General features: G+C 42.3%; 1 protein-coding gene across 2 annotated transcripts; it reads left to right on the top strand.

The window, feature by feature from the left end:
* Positions 1 to 7,645: 7,645 nt before the first annotated feature.
* LOC106553472 (uncharacterized) lies at positions 7,646 to 10,773 on the top strand. 2 transcript variants are annotated; one of them, XM_087711505.1, is made up of 2 exons: positions 7,646 to 8,518; positions 8,603 to 10,773. In XM_087711505.1, the coding sequence occupies exons 1-2, from the start codon at positions 7,717 to 7,719 to the stop codon at positions 9,337 to 9,339; spliced, it is 1,539 nt and encodes a 512-aa protein (XP_087567631.1). In that variant the 5' UTR covers positions 7,646 to 7,716; the 3' UTR covers positions 9,340 to 10,773. The 2 variants fall into 2 exon arrangements, with proteins under 2 accessions (XP_087567631.1, XP_087567630.1); XM_087711504.1 differs by having other exon boundaries at positions 7,646 to 10,773.
* Positions 10,774 to 12,800: the final 2,027 nt, after the last annotated feature.

Raw genomic sequence — 12,800 nt, 5'->3', positions numbered from 1 at the left:
AAAGGAAGCAAAAAATGTGTAAAAACAGATTTACATATACTATCCCCTCCACTTGAGCATTCATACATATGTTGTTGGAGCAATATTAGTTACCTCCCCTTGTGAAGCAGGCCCAAAATTTATAAAGTTCTGCCTCTATTTACAAACAATTTCACTTTCATCAATCTACTACACAGAGAGGCAAAGTGGTTAACAGGTGAATAAACAGCAAAGTTAAAATAGCATTAACAATTTAGTTTTGCATTTAATTTGTATAAAGTCAAGAATGGCTTTTTATTTACCATAATCATTGTCTTTGATCTGTCCGGGATGAAATATCTTTGTTTGATTCTTACGAATAAAATTTTTTCTTAATATTTTGGCTGAGAACAATAAAACAAGTATTGTGTTTTATTCCTCAAAATCATAAACCTCTGTTGTCGATCCATTTTCACCACAGTCCAGTCCAAATAGTTTTCCAGTTAGATATGGCAAGTCCATTTCCCAGCGACAACCAACTTCCCTTCAAAATCCAGTTTATCACACACCAAATCTGATCCCGCCAAATCTGTAGAATCCACAATTCCTTTAGCCTTCTCCAGCCAACCAGCAGTTTCCAAACCATGGCGAGGAATCTTTTAAGAAGTGACTGTGCTCCCTATGGAAGCTTCTTGGGAAGAGCTCAGGCTCACCAAGGGATTCATTTCTGTGCGCTCATAATCCCAAACGCTTCCATCAGTTTTTCAGGCCATTTCCAGGCTCTTTTTGGAGACATTTTTATGCTGTTTTGGGGTTGTTTTTAGACAGTTCCTAGGGTGTATTTTGGCCCATTTTTCAGGCCTTTTACGGGCTGTTTCGGGGCCTTTCTTTTGGCTGTTTTTGGCCATTTTTCAGGCCCTTTTGGGGCATTTTCTGGCCTGTTGTCAGGCAGTAATTTGGGCTGTATTTTGGGATGTTTTGGGGCCATTTTTGCCCGGTTTTGGGTTGTTTTGGCCCAGTTTTGGGGTTGTTTTTAGGCAGTTTCTAGAGTGTTTTGGGGCCATTTTCAGGCCATTTACTGGCTGGTTTTGGGCCATTTTGGGGGCTGATTTTTGGGAAATATTTGGACAATTTGTGGGCCATTTTCAGACATTTGTCACTTTGTATTCTGGGCAATATTTGGGGATGTTTTCTGGTGTTTTTTGGCCATTTTGGGGATGTTTTGTGGCCATTTTGGGGATGTTTTTCAGGCTGTTTCCAGGGTGGTTTTTTGCCTATTGTTGGGCTGTTCACAGCCATTTTGTGGGCTGTATTTTGGGATTTTTTGGGCATTTTCTGGGCCATTTCCAGGCTGTTTTCTGGGGTGGGTTTTGGCTCTTTTTCAGCCTATTTCTGGGAGGTTTTTTGGGCCATTTCTGGCCATTTTTAGATGTTTTCAGAGCTGTTTTGGGGACCTTTTTTGGCCATTTCCAAGCCGTTTTTCAGTGTGTTTCTGATAAGGTTTTTGGGGGCGTTTTTGGCTGTTTTTCAGGCCCAAAAATGTGTGGGGTACCAGCCAATGGTGCCAATGGTGGGATTAGCCGGTTCACTGAACCGGGGAGAATTTTAACAATTGGCTTGCCCGAACCGATCCGAACTGGCTGAATCCCACCTCTGCCCAGAGGCCACCCTGGATTCAATGGGATCTGATGAGCTCACCTAGGCACTGGTCACTGCCGTGCCAGACTTGGGCTGCCCTGCCGAGGGGGCATCCATTGTTTTCTACTATTAAAAAGTCTTGTTGCCTCACCTTGGTTTTGGCAAGAGCTTCTGTCAAACTCTGTCAAGGAGGGGCCTTCACATTTGCTTTTAACAGCCCTGTATGCCCCCATCCTCCCCAGCAGTTTCTGGATGCGAATGACGGAGAAGCTTTGGACCAGGGGTGGGTTCCAGCAGTCACAGGCCCTCCTCCTCCTCCTCTCGCAAGGGGGTGGCTGGCTGTGGGAAGGCCGGGAGGGTGCACGCACGCGCAGGGACACGACCCCCCCCTTAAGCGAGCGCCAAAGGCGCTAGAGGAGCGGCTGGTCGCCCGCTTAAGGAGGATCCTAGCAGGACGCAAAAGAACGTGGCTTCTCTCCTGCATTAAGGCCCCAGCCTTGCCATGTCCCCCAGCTGCTAAGCCGAGCGCGGAGGGCGCAAGCGAGAAGCTAAGGCTGCCTTACACGGAAATGTGGCGTGAAATGATGTACAGGGCCGTTTCGCTCGTGCGCTAAGGCTCCAGTGACCCTCCTCCTCCTCCTCTCGTGTGGGGGGGGGAAATAACACGGCAAGGCGATGGCGGGAGCCTTAGTGCAGGAGAGAAGCCGCGTCCTTTTGCATCCTGTTAAGACCCTCCTTAAGCGAGCCTTTGCTGTGCTTTGGCGGATGGTTGAGGGGCGGCTCCCCGCACGCACGCACCGTCACGGCCACACAAAGCAGCTAGATGGGGAGGGGGTGTCTACCTACTTTGTGCGATGTTTGTGTGTGTGTGTTGGGGGGAGGCATGGATTGTTAGGCGCTGAGAGAGAAGCAGCTGCGGCAGCTGGAAAACGAGACCCCTTTGCCAGCCTTCCAGCTGAGAAAACAGAAATATTCGCCGGTTCCGTGGGCGTGGCTAGGTGGGAGGGCCTACGACTGAGTGTGCGTGAGTGCCCCCATCTAGCTACGCCCACAAAGGCTTTAGTTTTAAAAAAAATTGAAATCCACCCCCTGACTGTTTCAGAAGAGGAAGTTCCTCTGGGCTTCTCGCCTGCTCCCATCCTTTCTAGCAATACACTACTCGACGGTTTTAATTCATTTAAACTCAACCACAAAGGCCGCAATTGTACTGTTGGCTCTTCAGCCACAGATGCTGCCATCTCCTGATAGGAGGCCGAAAAACAGGGTTGAGTCTTGCGGTGTAGCGGTAATGAAGGGGCTTTGGGCAATTCCTATTATGGCTTAATGGCTTGTTTGGATCTGAATGAGGAGGGCTAATCCCATCACCCTGGACCTGAAGATGGTTTGTGTTGCAGATGAGATGTCTTTTGTCTTTCTGGGGCTATTAACAAAGGTGGGGGCTGTTTCTCCTTTTCTCATCCAGGGAGGTATAATATTCTGCCTTTTTAATATTTCCTACATTTCATTTTTCTAGGAGAGGGTGGGGGCTATCTTTCGACACCTCCTTTGCATCAACAGAATTACATGTTCCCCAAGTTTAAAATGGAATTAGGCACAGGAAACATGGGACACCACAACAAAGCTCTACAAGTCTACATCACAATGCCAACCTAACAGGGCATTTCATGCAAGCTCCTTTCCTAACTGCTATCAGCATTTGCAATCTTTTTTGAAAAAGAAAGAGATTTTTCATGGAGAGGGATCTTGAAAATCAAGGGGAAGGCATTGTTGAAAGAAATGTCCTTCTGGGTTCAGCTCCAAGTGGGGAAGAAGACACTGGAGACATGGAGGCTGCTTGGAAAGATGGTTTATTGTTGGACAGGGCCACATGGCTTGAGCCCTGTACAGAAAAGGTGATCACATGTTTCAATGTTGGTGGAGAAGACGAAAAAGGGGTGAGGAAGGGGCTTGCTAGGCTTTTTATACCCTGTTTAGTCCCACCTCTCTGTTTCCTTTTCCTGTGTAAGAAATGTATTCTGATTGGTTGTCAGACTCCCATGGTGCCATGCAAGGGGCTACTCTCTAGGCTGTTTTGAATCCATAGATGAGTTCTCAGATGCCATGTGGAGAGTTGAGTAATATCCTTTCTCCATACAGCTGCAGTGGAGAAGTCTTTATTATGTAAAGTGGGCTAGCCTGGCCTTCTCAATGGCCTATTGACAAAGTGTGGATGGGCAGGAAGCTACAGGTAACTATTCTGTCTTTTAAAGCATGTTTCTTTCTTTTCACATCCAGAGAAATATTCTGCCTTGTCAATATTTCATAGGATATTTCATTTTTCTGGAAGAGGGTTGTATGATAACTTCCCACAGCATAAGGTACAGCGTTTCCTTCCTGTTTGATTGGCAGCAACATATTTACCTGTTTGGTGCTAAGGGAAGTTTCAATCACCTCTTACTTATTTTCATCTCTGTACCTGTTGGCACCTCTATTTGGTTGCTAATTGACACTGCACTGAAGCTCCCTACTGTTTGGAGTCTCAGGAAGACAAGTCTTGGGAGAAGCACACAGCCCTCAGGATTTCTGTTGACACCTTGGTGGTAAAATTTTGGAACTCTACTCCTGCAAAATGTGGGTTTTGAAAAGCATCTTTGGGACAGCAGCTTGAGTGCTAGAATATCCAGTTTGTTCAAACATGACTTAGATGAAGAGATTGTAAGAGAACTCATCAAATTTACAGATGACATCCAGTTGCAGGGAACAGCCAACACTTTACAGGGGTGTCAAACTGGAGGTCCACAAGATGGATGTGTCATGTGTAGGCCACACCCACCCCAGCTCCACAAAGAAAAATACATCACATGATGCAATCAAGTTTGACACCTGTGCTTTAGAGGATAAGCCCAAGATACAGAAGGATCTTGACACATGTGATCACTGGTCCCTTTCCAGTAAAATGCAATTCAGTGGTGAGAAACTTACACTTAGGCAAGAAAATCTAAATGCACATCTATAGAAGAGATTGTACTTGGCTGAAGAGCAGAAATTGTGTCTGGGACCTAGAAACAATCACAGTGCGCTGTAATTGCCGAAAAAGTCAATTCAGTCCTCCTCTGCAGCATCACAGGGATAGTATCAAGATCATATAAAGTGTTAATATTGTGTTTTACTGTATTAGAAAGACTACACTTTGAATCCTGCATCCAGTTTTGGTCACCAGAATACAAAAGTGTTTAGGCTGCAGAAAGAGTGCAGAGAAGAAGAACAAAGTCATGTAGGGAACAGGAGGGTAAAACATACGATGAACAGTTGTAGGAATTGGGAAACAGAGAGAAGGACCAGAGTGATGGAAGTTTTTCAGTACTTATTATATTTCTCTTGACTCAGCTGCAAATATAGGTTGCTAGGAGTCTGAACATGACTGATAGCACAAAATCAGTGTGAGGATCTGGCCAATGGCATTGTTAGATAGGACAAGCCTGTTTTTCAGCCTCCTGTCAGGAGATGGCAGCATCTGCGACTCAAGAGCCAACAGTAAAATTGCGGCCCTTCCAGTTGACCTTAAAGGAGTTAAAACCATTGAGTACTGAATTGCTAGAAAAGATGGGGGGAAAGGAACACAGAGGAACTTCTTCCGAAACACTCACGGAAGACAAGGGGAGAGTGACGTGCAGAGAGGCTCTGGCGCCTCTTCCAAGGATCAAAGCTGCAATCTCGTAAACCAACCTCCTCGTTCCTTAGCGTCTTGGAAAAAATTATATGTAATCCTTGGTTTCATCCCTTGTAATATAAACTCAGAGATCTCCATCTGCCATTGCCCAAATGGAGTATCACAAGTGTTTGTAAAGTCTAAAACAGAAAATGTATTTTTGGTAATTAGGGTGCTGGAGGTTAAAACGTACAAAGAATGGTTATAGGAATTGGGCATGTCTAGTCTAATGAGAAGGACTAGCGGAGACATAACAACAGTGTTCCAATATTTGAGGGGCTCCCATGAAGACAAAGACGACTATTTATTTTCCAAAGTACCAAAAGGATGGAAACTAACCAAAGAGAGATGCAACCTATAACTAAAAAGAAAATTCCAAGTAGAATGGTGGTCTTATTTACAGATACAACCAAGGTTTGCACAGGATAGGAAGAAGAAAGGTATTACCAAAGATTTCACAATATTAGATAAACCTTTGATGCAGACAGAAAACAGGTTGATCAAAGTGTTATATAGATTTTTTTGGAACATAAGCTAGAGGAGGAACATGTCAAAGAAACTATGGTCGCCTGGGTGAAAAAAATTGGTTATTATGTGGAATTGGCTAAGTGGGAAAAACTTTGGATACTTAATCAGAAACTAACATTGGCTTCGTCGTATAAAGAAAAAATTTATAAGATGTTCTACAGATGGCATCTCCCCTCAACACGACTCCAAAATGTTTAAAAACTGGCCCCAAATTGTTGGAAGTATAAAAAAACACCAGGCAGTTTTTATCATATGTGGTGGACATGCAATGAGGCAAAAAAATATTGGAAAATTATTCAATCATGGTTAGAACAAATGATGGGATACCATATTCTGTTTAAACCAGAAATTTTTCTCCTAGGTATAATAGCGGAAGGGTTTAAGGAAGATACACTTTATCTAATTATACATGTACTAACTGCGGCGCGCATAACTTATGCATAATATTGGAAAAAAGAAAATATGCCATTTGAGCTAGGTATAATCAGAAAAGTGTTGGCCTGTGCGGAAGCAGATAGGCTCACTCTTGAACTTAAAAATAAAGGGGAATCAGAATATTTTGAAGTCTGGAACAGATTTTATGATGGGTATAGGACAAGTTGACAACACTGGAGCAAACTGTATATATTGTGATTGGACAGAAGGATAGACAATGTATTAAATTGGCTAATAGTTAATGATTGAGACTAGTTGTATATAATGTGAATGTATGTTCACTTCGACTTTGCGGTACTGCATTGTTTTAAATGTAAAAATAATAAAAATATACTAAAAAAAAATCCTAACGATTACTGCAATCAACCAATGGAATAGCTTGCCTTCAGAGGTTTTGGGTGCTCCATCACTGGAAGCTTTCAAAACGAGATTTGACGGCCACTTCTGAAATGGCAGAGCAGAGGGTTGGACTAGAAGACCTTTAAGGTCCTTTCCCACTCTATTATTCTGTTATATATTATATTCATCTTAATTACAGTGATTCTAGCCAATAAATGCTATACTAAGAATTCGTATTGACCCAAGTCAACAAGAGAATTTCATGGTTGAATGCAAATGTGACCTTGAATCTCCCTAATCTTCAATGTGTCAAATAAATCATAATTAATCTAAGGTTATTTTAGCATTGTGGAATATTTCCTTTTTACCTTTAATGTATATAGTTTTCTTTTTTACATCTTCTGCAACCATTTTATAAACAATTTCTTTGATTCTTACAGGCAAAGAGGATGCCAATAAGAGAACTCCGGACAACAGAGAATAACAAGCAACGTTAAAAAGGAAATTCAATCAAGACAGAAATCAAAACATTTCCATCTCCTTCAGAAACCCACAAAATTCTCCTGCTTCCCCAGCAGGTAATCAAGAAGAGATTTCGAACTGGAAAACGTAGAGTATGCAGAACACAAGGATACATTACAGGTAGTCCTCGAGTTATAACAGTTCATTTAGTAACTATTCAAAGTGACAGTGCCACTGAAAAACCTGACTGATGACCATTTTTCACACTTATGACTATTGCTGCAGCCCCATGGTCACGTGATCTATATTTGAATCCTTGGCAGCTAACTCAGATTTATGGCGGTTGCCCTGTTCCAGGGTCACGTGATCCCCTTTTGCAGCTCCACAGATGTGGCTATTGTGGGCAAAGTACGTATTTCAAATCACAACTGAGTGTGCATGAAATGATCCACATTGGAGAAAACCAATATTAATGTGGCCAAAGCTTTAGTCAGAACTGCTCCTTGTGGTTGGTTCATGGAAGGACCCACATAGGGGAGGAGCCCTACAGGTGCTCCCAAGGAAGTGAGCTTGGCAACTTGGTGATACATTAGAGAACTCCCACCAAGGAGAATCCTGACTGTGAGAAAAGTTTCAGTCTGAACTCCAGCCTGGTAATATATTAGAGGATGCACACAAAAAAGAAATCATATAAATGCCCTGACTGCGGGAAAGGTTTCAGCAAGAGGTCCAACCTGGTGATGCACCAGAGGACTCACACAGGAGAGAAACCTTTTGAATGTCCTGATTGTGGGAAAGGTTTCAGTCAGAATTCCTACCTAGTGAAACACCAGAGGACTCACACAGGAGAGAAACCCTTTGAATGTCCTGACTGTGAGAAAGGTTTCAGTTGGAATTCCAGCCTCGTGATACACCAGAGGACTCACACAGGAGAGAAACCCTTTGAATGTCCTGACTGTGGGAAAAGTTTCAGTAACAGGTCCAATCTGGTGATTCACCAGAGGACTCACACAGGAGAGAAACCTTTCGAATGTCCTGACTGTGGGAAAAGTTTCAGTAGCAGGTCCAACCTGGTGATGCACCAGAGGACTCACACAGGAGAGAAACCTTTCGAATGTCCTGACTGTGGGAAAAGTTTCAATCATAATTCCGACCTAGTGATACACCAGAGGACTCACACAGGAGAGAAACCTTTCGAATGTCCTGATTGTGGGAAAAGTTTCAGTAAGAGGTCCAACCTGGTGATGCACCAGAGGACTCACACAGGAGAGAAACCCTTTGAATGTCCTGTTTGTGGGAAAAGTTTCAGTAGGAATTCCCACCTGGTGGTACACCAGAGGACTCACATGGGAGAGAAACCCTTTGAATGTCCTATCTGTGGGAAAAGTTTTAGTGATAATTCCACCCTGGTGACACACCAGAGGACTCACACAGGAGAGAAACCTTTCGAATGTCCTGACTGTGGAAAATGTTTCAGTCACAAGTCCAGCGTGTTGATACACCAGAGGATTCACACAGGAGAGAAACCCTTTGAATGTCCTGAGTGTGAGAAAGGTTTCAGTCGGAATTCCAGCCTAGTGATACACCAGAGGACTCACACAGGAGAGAAACCCTTTGAATGTCCTGACTGTGGGAAAGGTTTCAGTCAGAATTCCAACTTGGTGATACACCAGAGGACTCACACAGGAGAGAAACCTTTCGAATGTCCTGACTGTTGGAAAAGTTTCAATCATAATTCCGACCTAGTGATACACCAGAGGACTCACACAGGAGAGAAACCTTTCGAATGTCCTGACTGTGGGAAAAGTTTCAGTAACAGGTCCAACCTGGTGATGCACCAGAGGACTCACACAGGAGAGAAACCCTTTGAATGTCCTGACTGTGGGAAAGCTTTCAGTCAGAATTCCTTCCTAGTGATACACCAGAGGACTCACACAGGAGAGAAACCCTTTGAATGTCCTGACTGTGGGAAAGGTTTCAGTCAGAATTCCCACCTAGTCATACACCAGAGGACTCACACAGGAGAGAAACCCTTTGAATGTCCTGACTGTGGGAAAGGTTTCAGTCAGAATTCCAGCCTAGTGCAACACCAGAGGACTCACACAGGAGAGAAACCCTTTGAATGTCCTGACTGTGGGAAAGGTTTCAGTCAGGATTCCAGCCTAGTGATACACCAGAGGACTCACACAGGAGAGAAACCCTTTGAATGTCCTGACTGTGGGAAAGGTTTCAGTCAGAATTCCCACCTAGTGACACACCAGAGGATTCATACAAGAGAGAAACCCTTTTGAATGGGTTTCTACACTGGAGGACTCACACAAGTGATGAGTTTGGAGAAGGTTTGAATTTCATTTCTGAACTCCCGCTGAGAGTGTAGGTGGGAAAACTGAATATTGGCCTCATCTAAATACTGGCTGATCATTTTGCTGAATTACCCTCACCGCTTGCTCTTCCTGATGAAGCCATCAAATGAATGTGCACATTGTTAAGCTCAACAGTGGCTACTTCAGAGTTTGGAGAATCCCACCCTTGGTCCTTCTAGGCCGTTCCCTTCCTCACAGGTCCTAATAGGTCAGTCGTCCTCCATAGGCTCCCCACATGGTTCCATAGACCTCCCCCCCACACACACAGGATCTCCACTTCTACTGGATCCCTGCAGACCTTAGGCCTGACTCCCACCGTACTAGGCATCACAGCCTCCTCCATCCCGTTTGAAGATTTCTGAATCTCGTGGGGAAAGAGGACAGGGCATGTATCTCTGGGCTGTGTGACTGCCTAATAGAAAGAGCCATTCCTTTGAGTGTGCCCGGGATTCATCCGTAGTCCATGCAGTGAACTTGTGGAAGCAGCTGTTGTTTTGCCATGGCTGCCTGTGTCAATATGGTGGCTGCTTCTTGGTCACTGGGAGTGGGACAAATTGTTCTGTTTTGCTACCTTAACACTTTGTAGAGTGTGTTAAGGAATTGTGGGTGCAATGAAAATGGTGTCTGCCTCTGGGAGATCTCCAAAAGGGCAGGCCATGTATCCCTGGGGTGCATGATGAGTGGACAAGTACCTCTTGGCCAGCATTGTGCTGCAGTTGCCAATAACAGCCAATGTAGTCCTAGGTTGCATCAAGAGAGGAATAATGTCGGAAGAATGCGGGGCTTAGCAGTGAGAAGACGGATTTTCAGGCTATTCCTGAAATTCTCCTATTCCGAAGCACTTGGATGGTTCCTTTTTGGGCCCAAGCTGTCCCGGAGAGACAGTGAAAGGTAGGAGGAGATCCAGTGGCCCCAGAGACGTTCGCAAAGTCTCTGGGGGCTTGGAATTTAACCTCCTTTGCCAGTGACTTCCGGATTAGCCATAAGGCTAACTGAAACTGCAGATAGCTCCAAAGAATGGCGAAAGTGTTTTCAGCTGGTAAGGTGATTTTATTACTCAGAGAAAGACAGTCCGCTTAAAAATTCAAGCTAATTTAAATTAAAGAACAGAAGAATCTAGCGGTGATTTCGATCTCTTTATTGGTTTATGGACGGTGGTTATCCTACTTTTTAAATGTTTTAAATGCTACTTACACGGACAAAGGATAGATTACTCCAACATCTCCTCTGATCCTCTGTAAGTGGGCTGTAAACCAATTCACTATAATTTGGCTCCTTACAACTTGACATTTTTATTGCTTGGCTGGATTGGTCTAAGATCAGATAAGATTGTACAGTTCCCAGCTTGTTTTTACTTGCAAATACCTCAGAGTTCCGAAAGAAAAAATACTAACTGCGTACAAATATGGCGTCTATTCAAGCCTCTATTCAAATGATTTCTTCGGCACTACAAAGTTATCTGCCACACGATAGAATTGAGAGGAAACTGGATTATCTGCTGTTTCTAGCAACAAAATATGAGGGGGAAAATGAGAACGTTGAACGTTTGAATGTTCTTCAAATACAAACTAAGGATGTCAGAGATAAAGATTTTCAATTTGCTGATATTTGGGGCAACTGGTTTACCTCTGAGGGAGAAAAAGATGGAATGTCTGAAGGGGGAGCAGCCACACAGAAGATTTACTTCGAAAGACAGGGCGCAGGAGGAGTGAGAAGCATTAAAGAATTTATACTTTATGAAATACCATCTGCAAAACTTTTGATACCACCACTGAGAATTAAAGACAAGCTGATAAAGGAAATAAACGGAGGACGGCAGCATTATATGAGAGGCACCATAAGCAAAAAAGGTGCAAAGATTTTTTTGTATGGACTTGCTCGTAAAGATGTTTGGAGAATTTGACCCACAAATGGCAACAGGATTAAGGAGGTTCTGTTACTGGAGAGACACAGGCTGATAGATGGAAAAGTACAATTTAAAACTAGCTAAACCTAGTTAAATTCATTTGTAATAGATATAGTTGAATAATAATTGATAATGATAGTAATGTATATAATGTTGAGTTGCTATGATAAATAATAATTGGATATGAGAAGGGAAGGTTAGAAATATGCTTGGACTATATATAAAGGTTATTAATCACAATAATTATAACTATAAAAAAATAAAATAAAACTATATACAGTTAAATCTTAACTAATATGGGGAAAATGCTATGATATACGATATAATTAAATAAAGAAAGGAGAATGATGATAAACTATATACATGGAGGATGGAATTTTTGGTATTAAATATTATGGATGTTTAGCTAAAACAGGATATGAGGATTTGATGTTAATGGAGAATTTTATAAACAAGTAAATGAAATGCTAGCATGTGGTTATGGATTAAATCTTTGGTATAGTTAAGGATGAAGGATGTTTAAACAACTGTAGTCAACTAAAAGTGGAGGTATGATGATGTTAATATGGTAAACATTTGAGTTAAGATATTTGAATTAATATGAATTAATGGAAGAGATGCACCAAAACTTGTTGTAACCAGCTGATATACTTTTTTATAACATATACTTGTGGGTTTTTTTTCCTCTGTTTTCTTTTTTGTTCTTTTTTGTTTTGATTTTTCCCCCCCACTGTTGTGGGCATGTGTTGTTTATGAAACAAAAAAATAAAAATAAAAATTATATATAAAAAAAGAGAGGAATAATGTCAAGACAACAAGAAAATATAGAATTGCTTTACGCAATATCGCACTTAGAATACATAGTTGAGTGCTGGTCACCATGATATAAAAACGTTGAGACACTGGAAAATGTGCACAGAAGAGCAACCAAGGGGGACAAGATAGCTGTTTTCAAGTACTTATGCATCTGACACAAAGAAGAGCAGATTGGCTTATTCTCTAGGGCACCAGATGGCAAGATAAGAAGTAATGGGCGGAAGCTAGTTAAAATGAGGCCCAACCTAGAAGATTATTTTTATATATATATATAATATATATATATATATATATATATATATATATATATAATATATATATATATATATATATATATATATATATATATATATATATATATATATATATATATATATATATATATATATATATATATATATATATATATATATATATATATATATATATATATATTGGCATATTGGGTACCTGAGAGACCGCCTCCTGCCGATTATCTCCCATAGACCGATTAGATCTCACAGGTTAGGTCTCCTCCGGATTCCATCTGCCAGCCAATGTTGGCTGGCGACTCCCCGGGGGAGAGCCTTCTCTGTTGCAGCTCCAGCCCTCTGGAATGACCTCCCCGTGGAGATCCGGACCCTTACTACTCTCCCGGCCTTCCGCAAAGCCACCAAGTCCTGGCTGC

The sequence above is a fragment of the Thamnophis sirtalis genome, unplaced genomic scaffold, assembly GCF_051295495.1.
Source record: "Thamnophis sirtalis isolate CommonGarterSnake01/CBP01778 unplaced genomic scaffold, rThaSir2_p1.2 scaffold_3, whole genome shotgun sequence".
Taxonomy (NCBI): Eukaryota; Metazoa; Chordata; class Lepidosauria; order Squamata; family Natricidae; genus Thamnophis; species Thamnophis sirtalis.
This window is presented reverse-complemented; position numbering and strand designations above follow the sequence as displayed.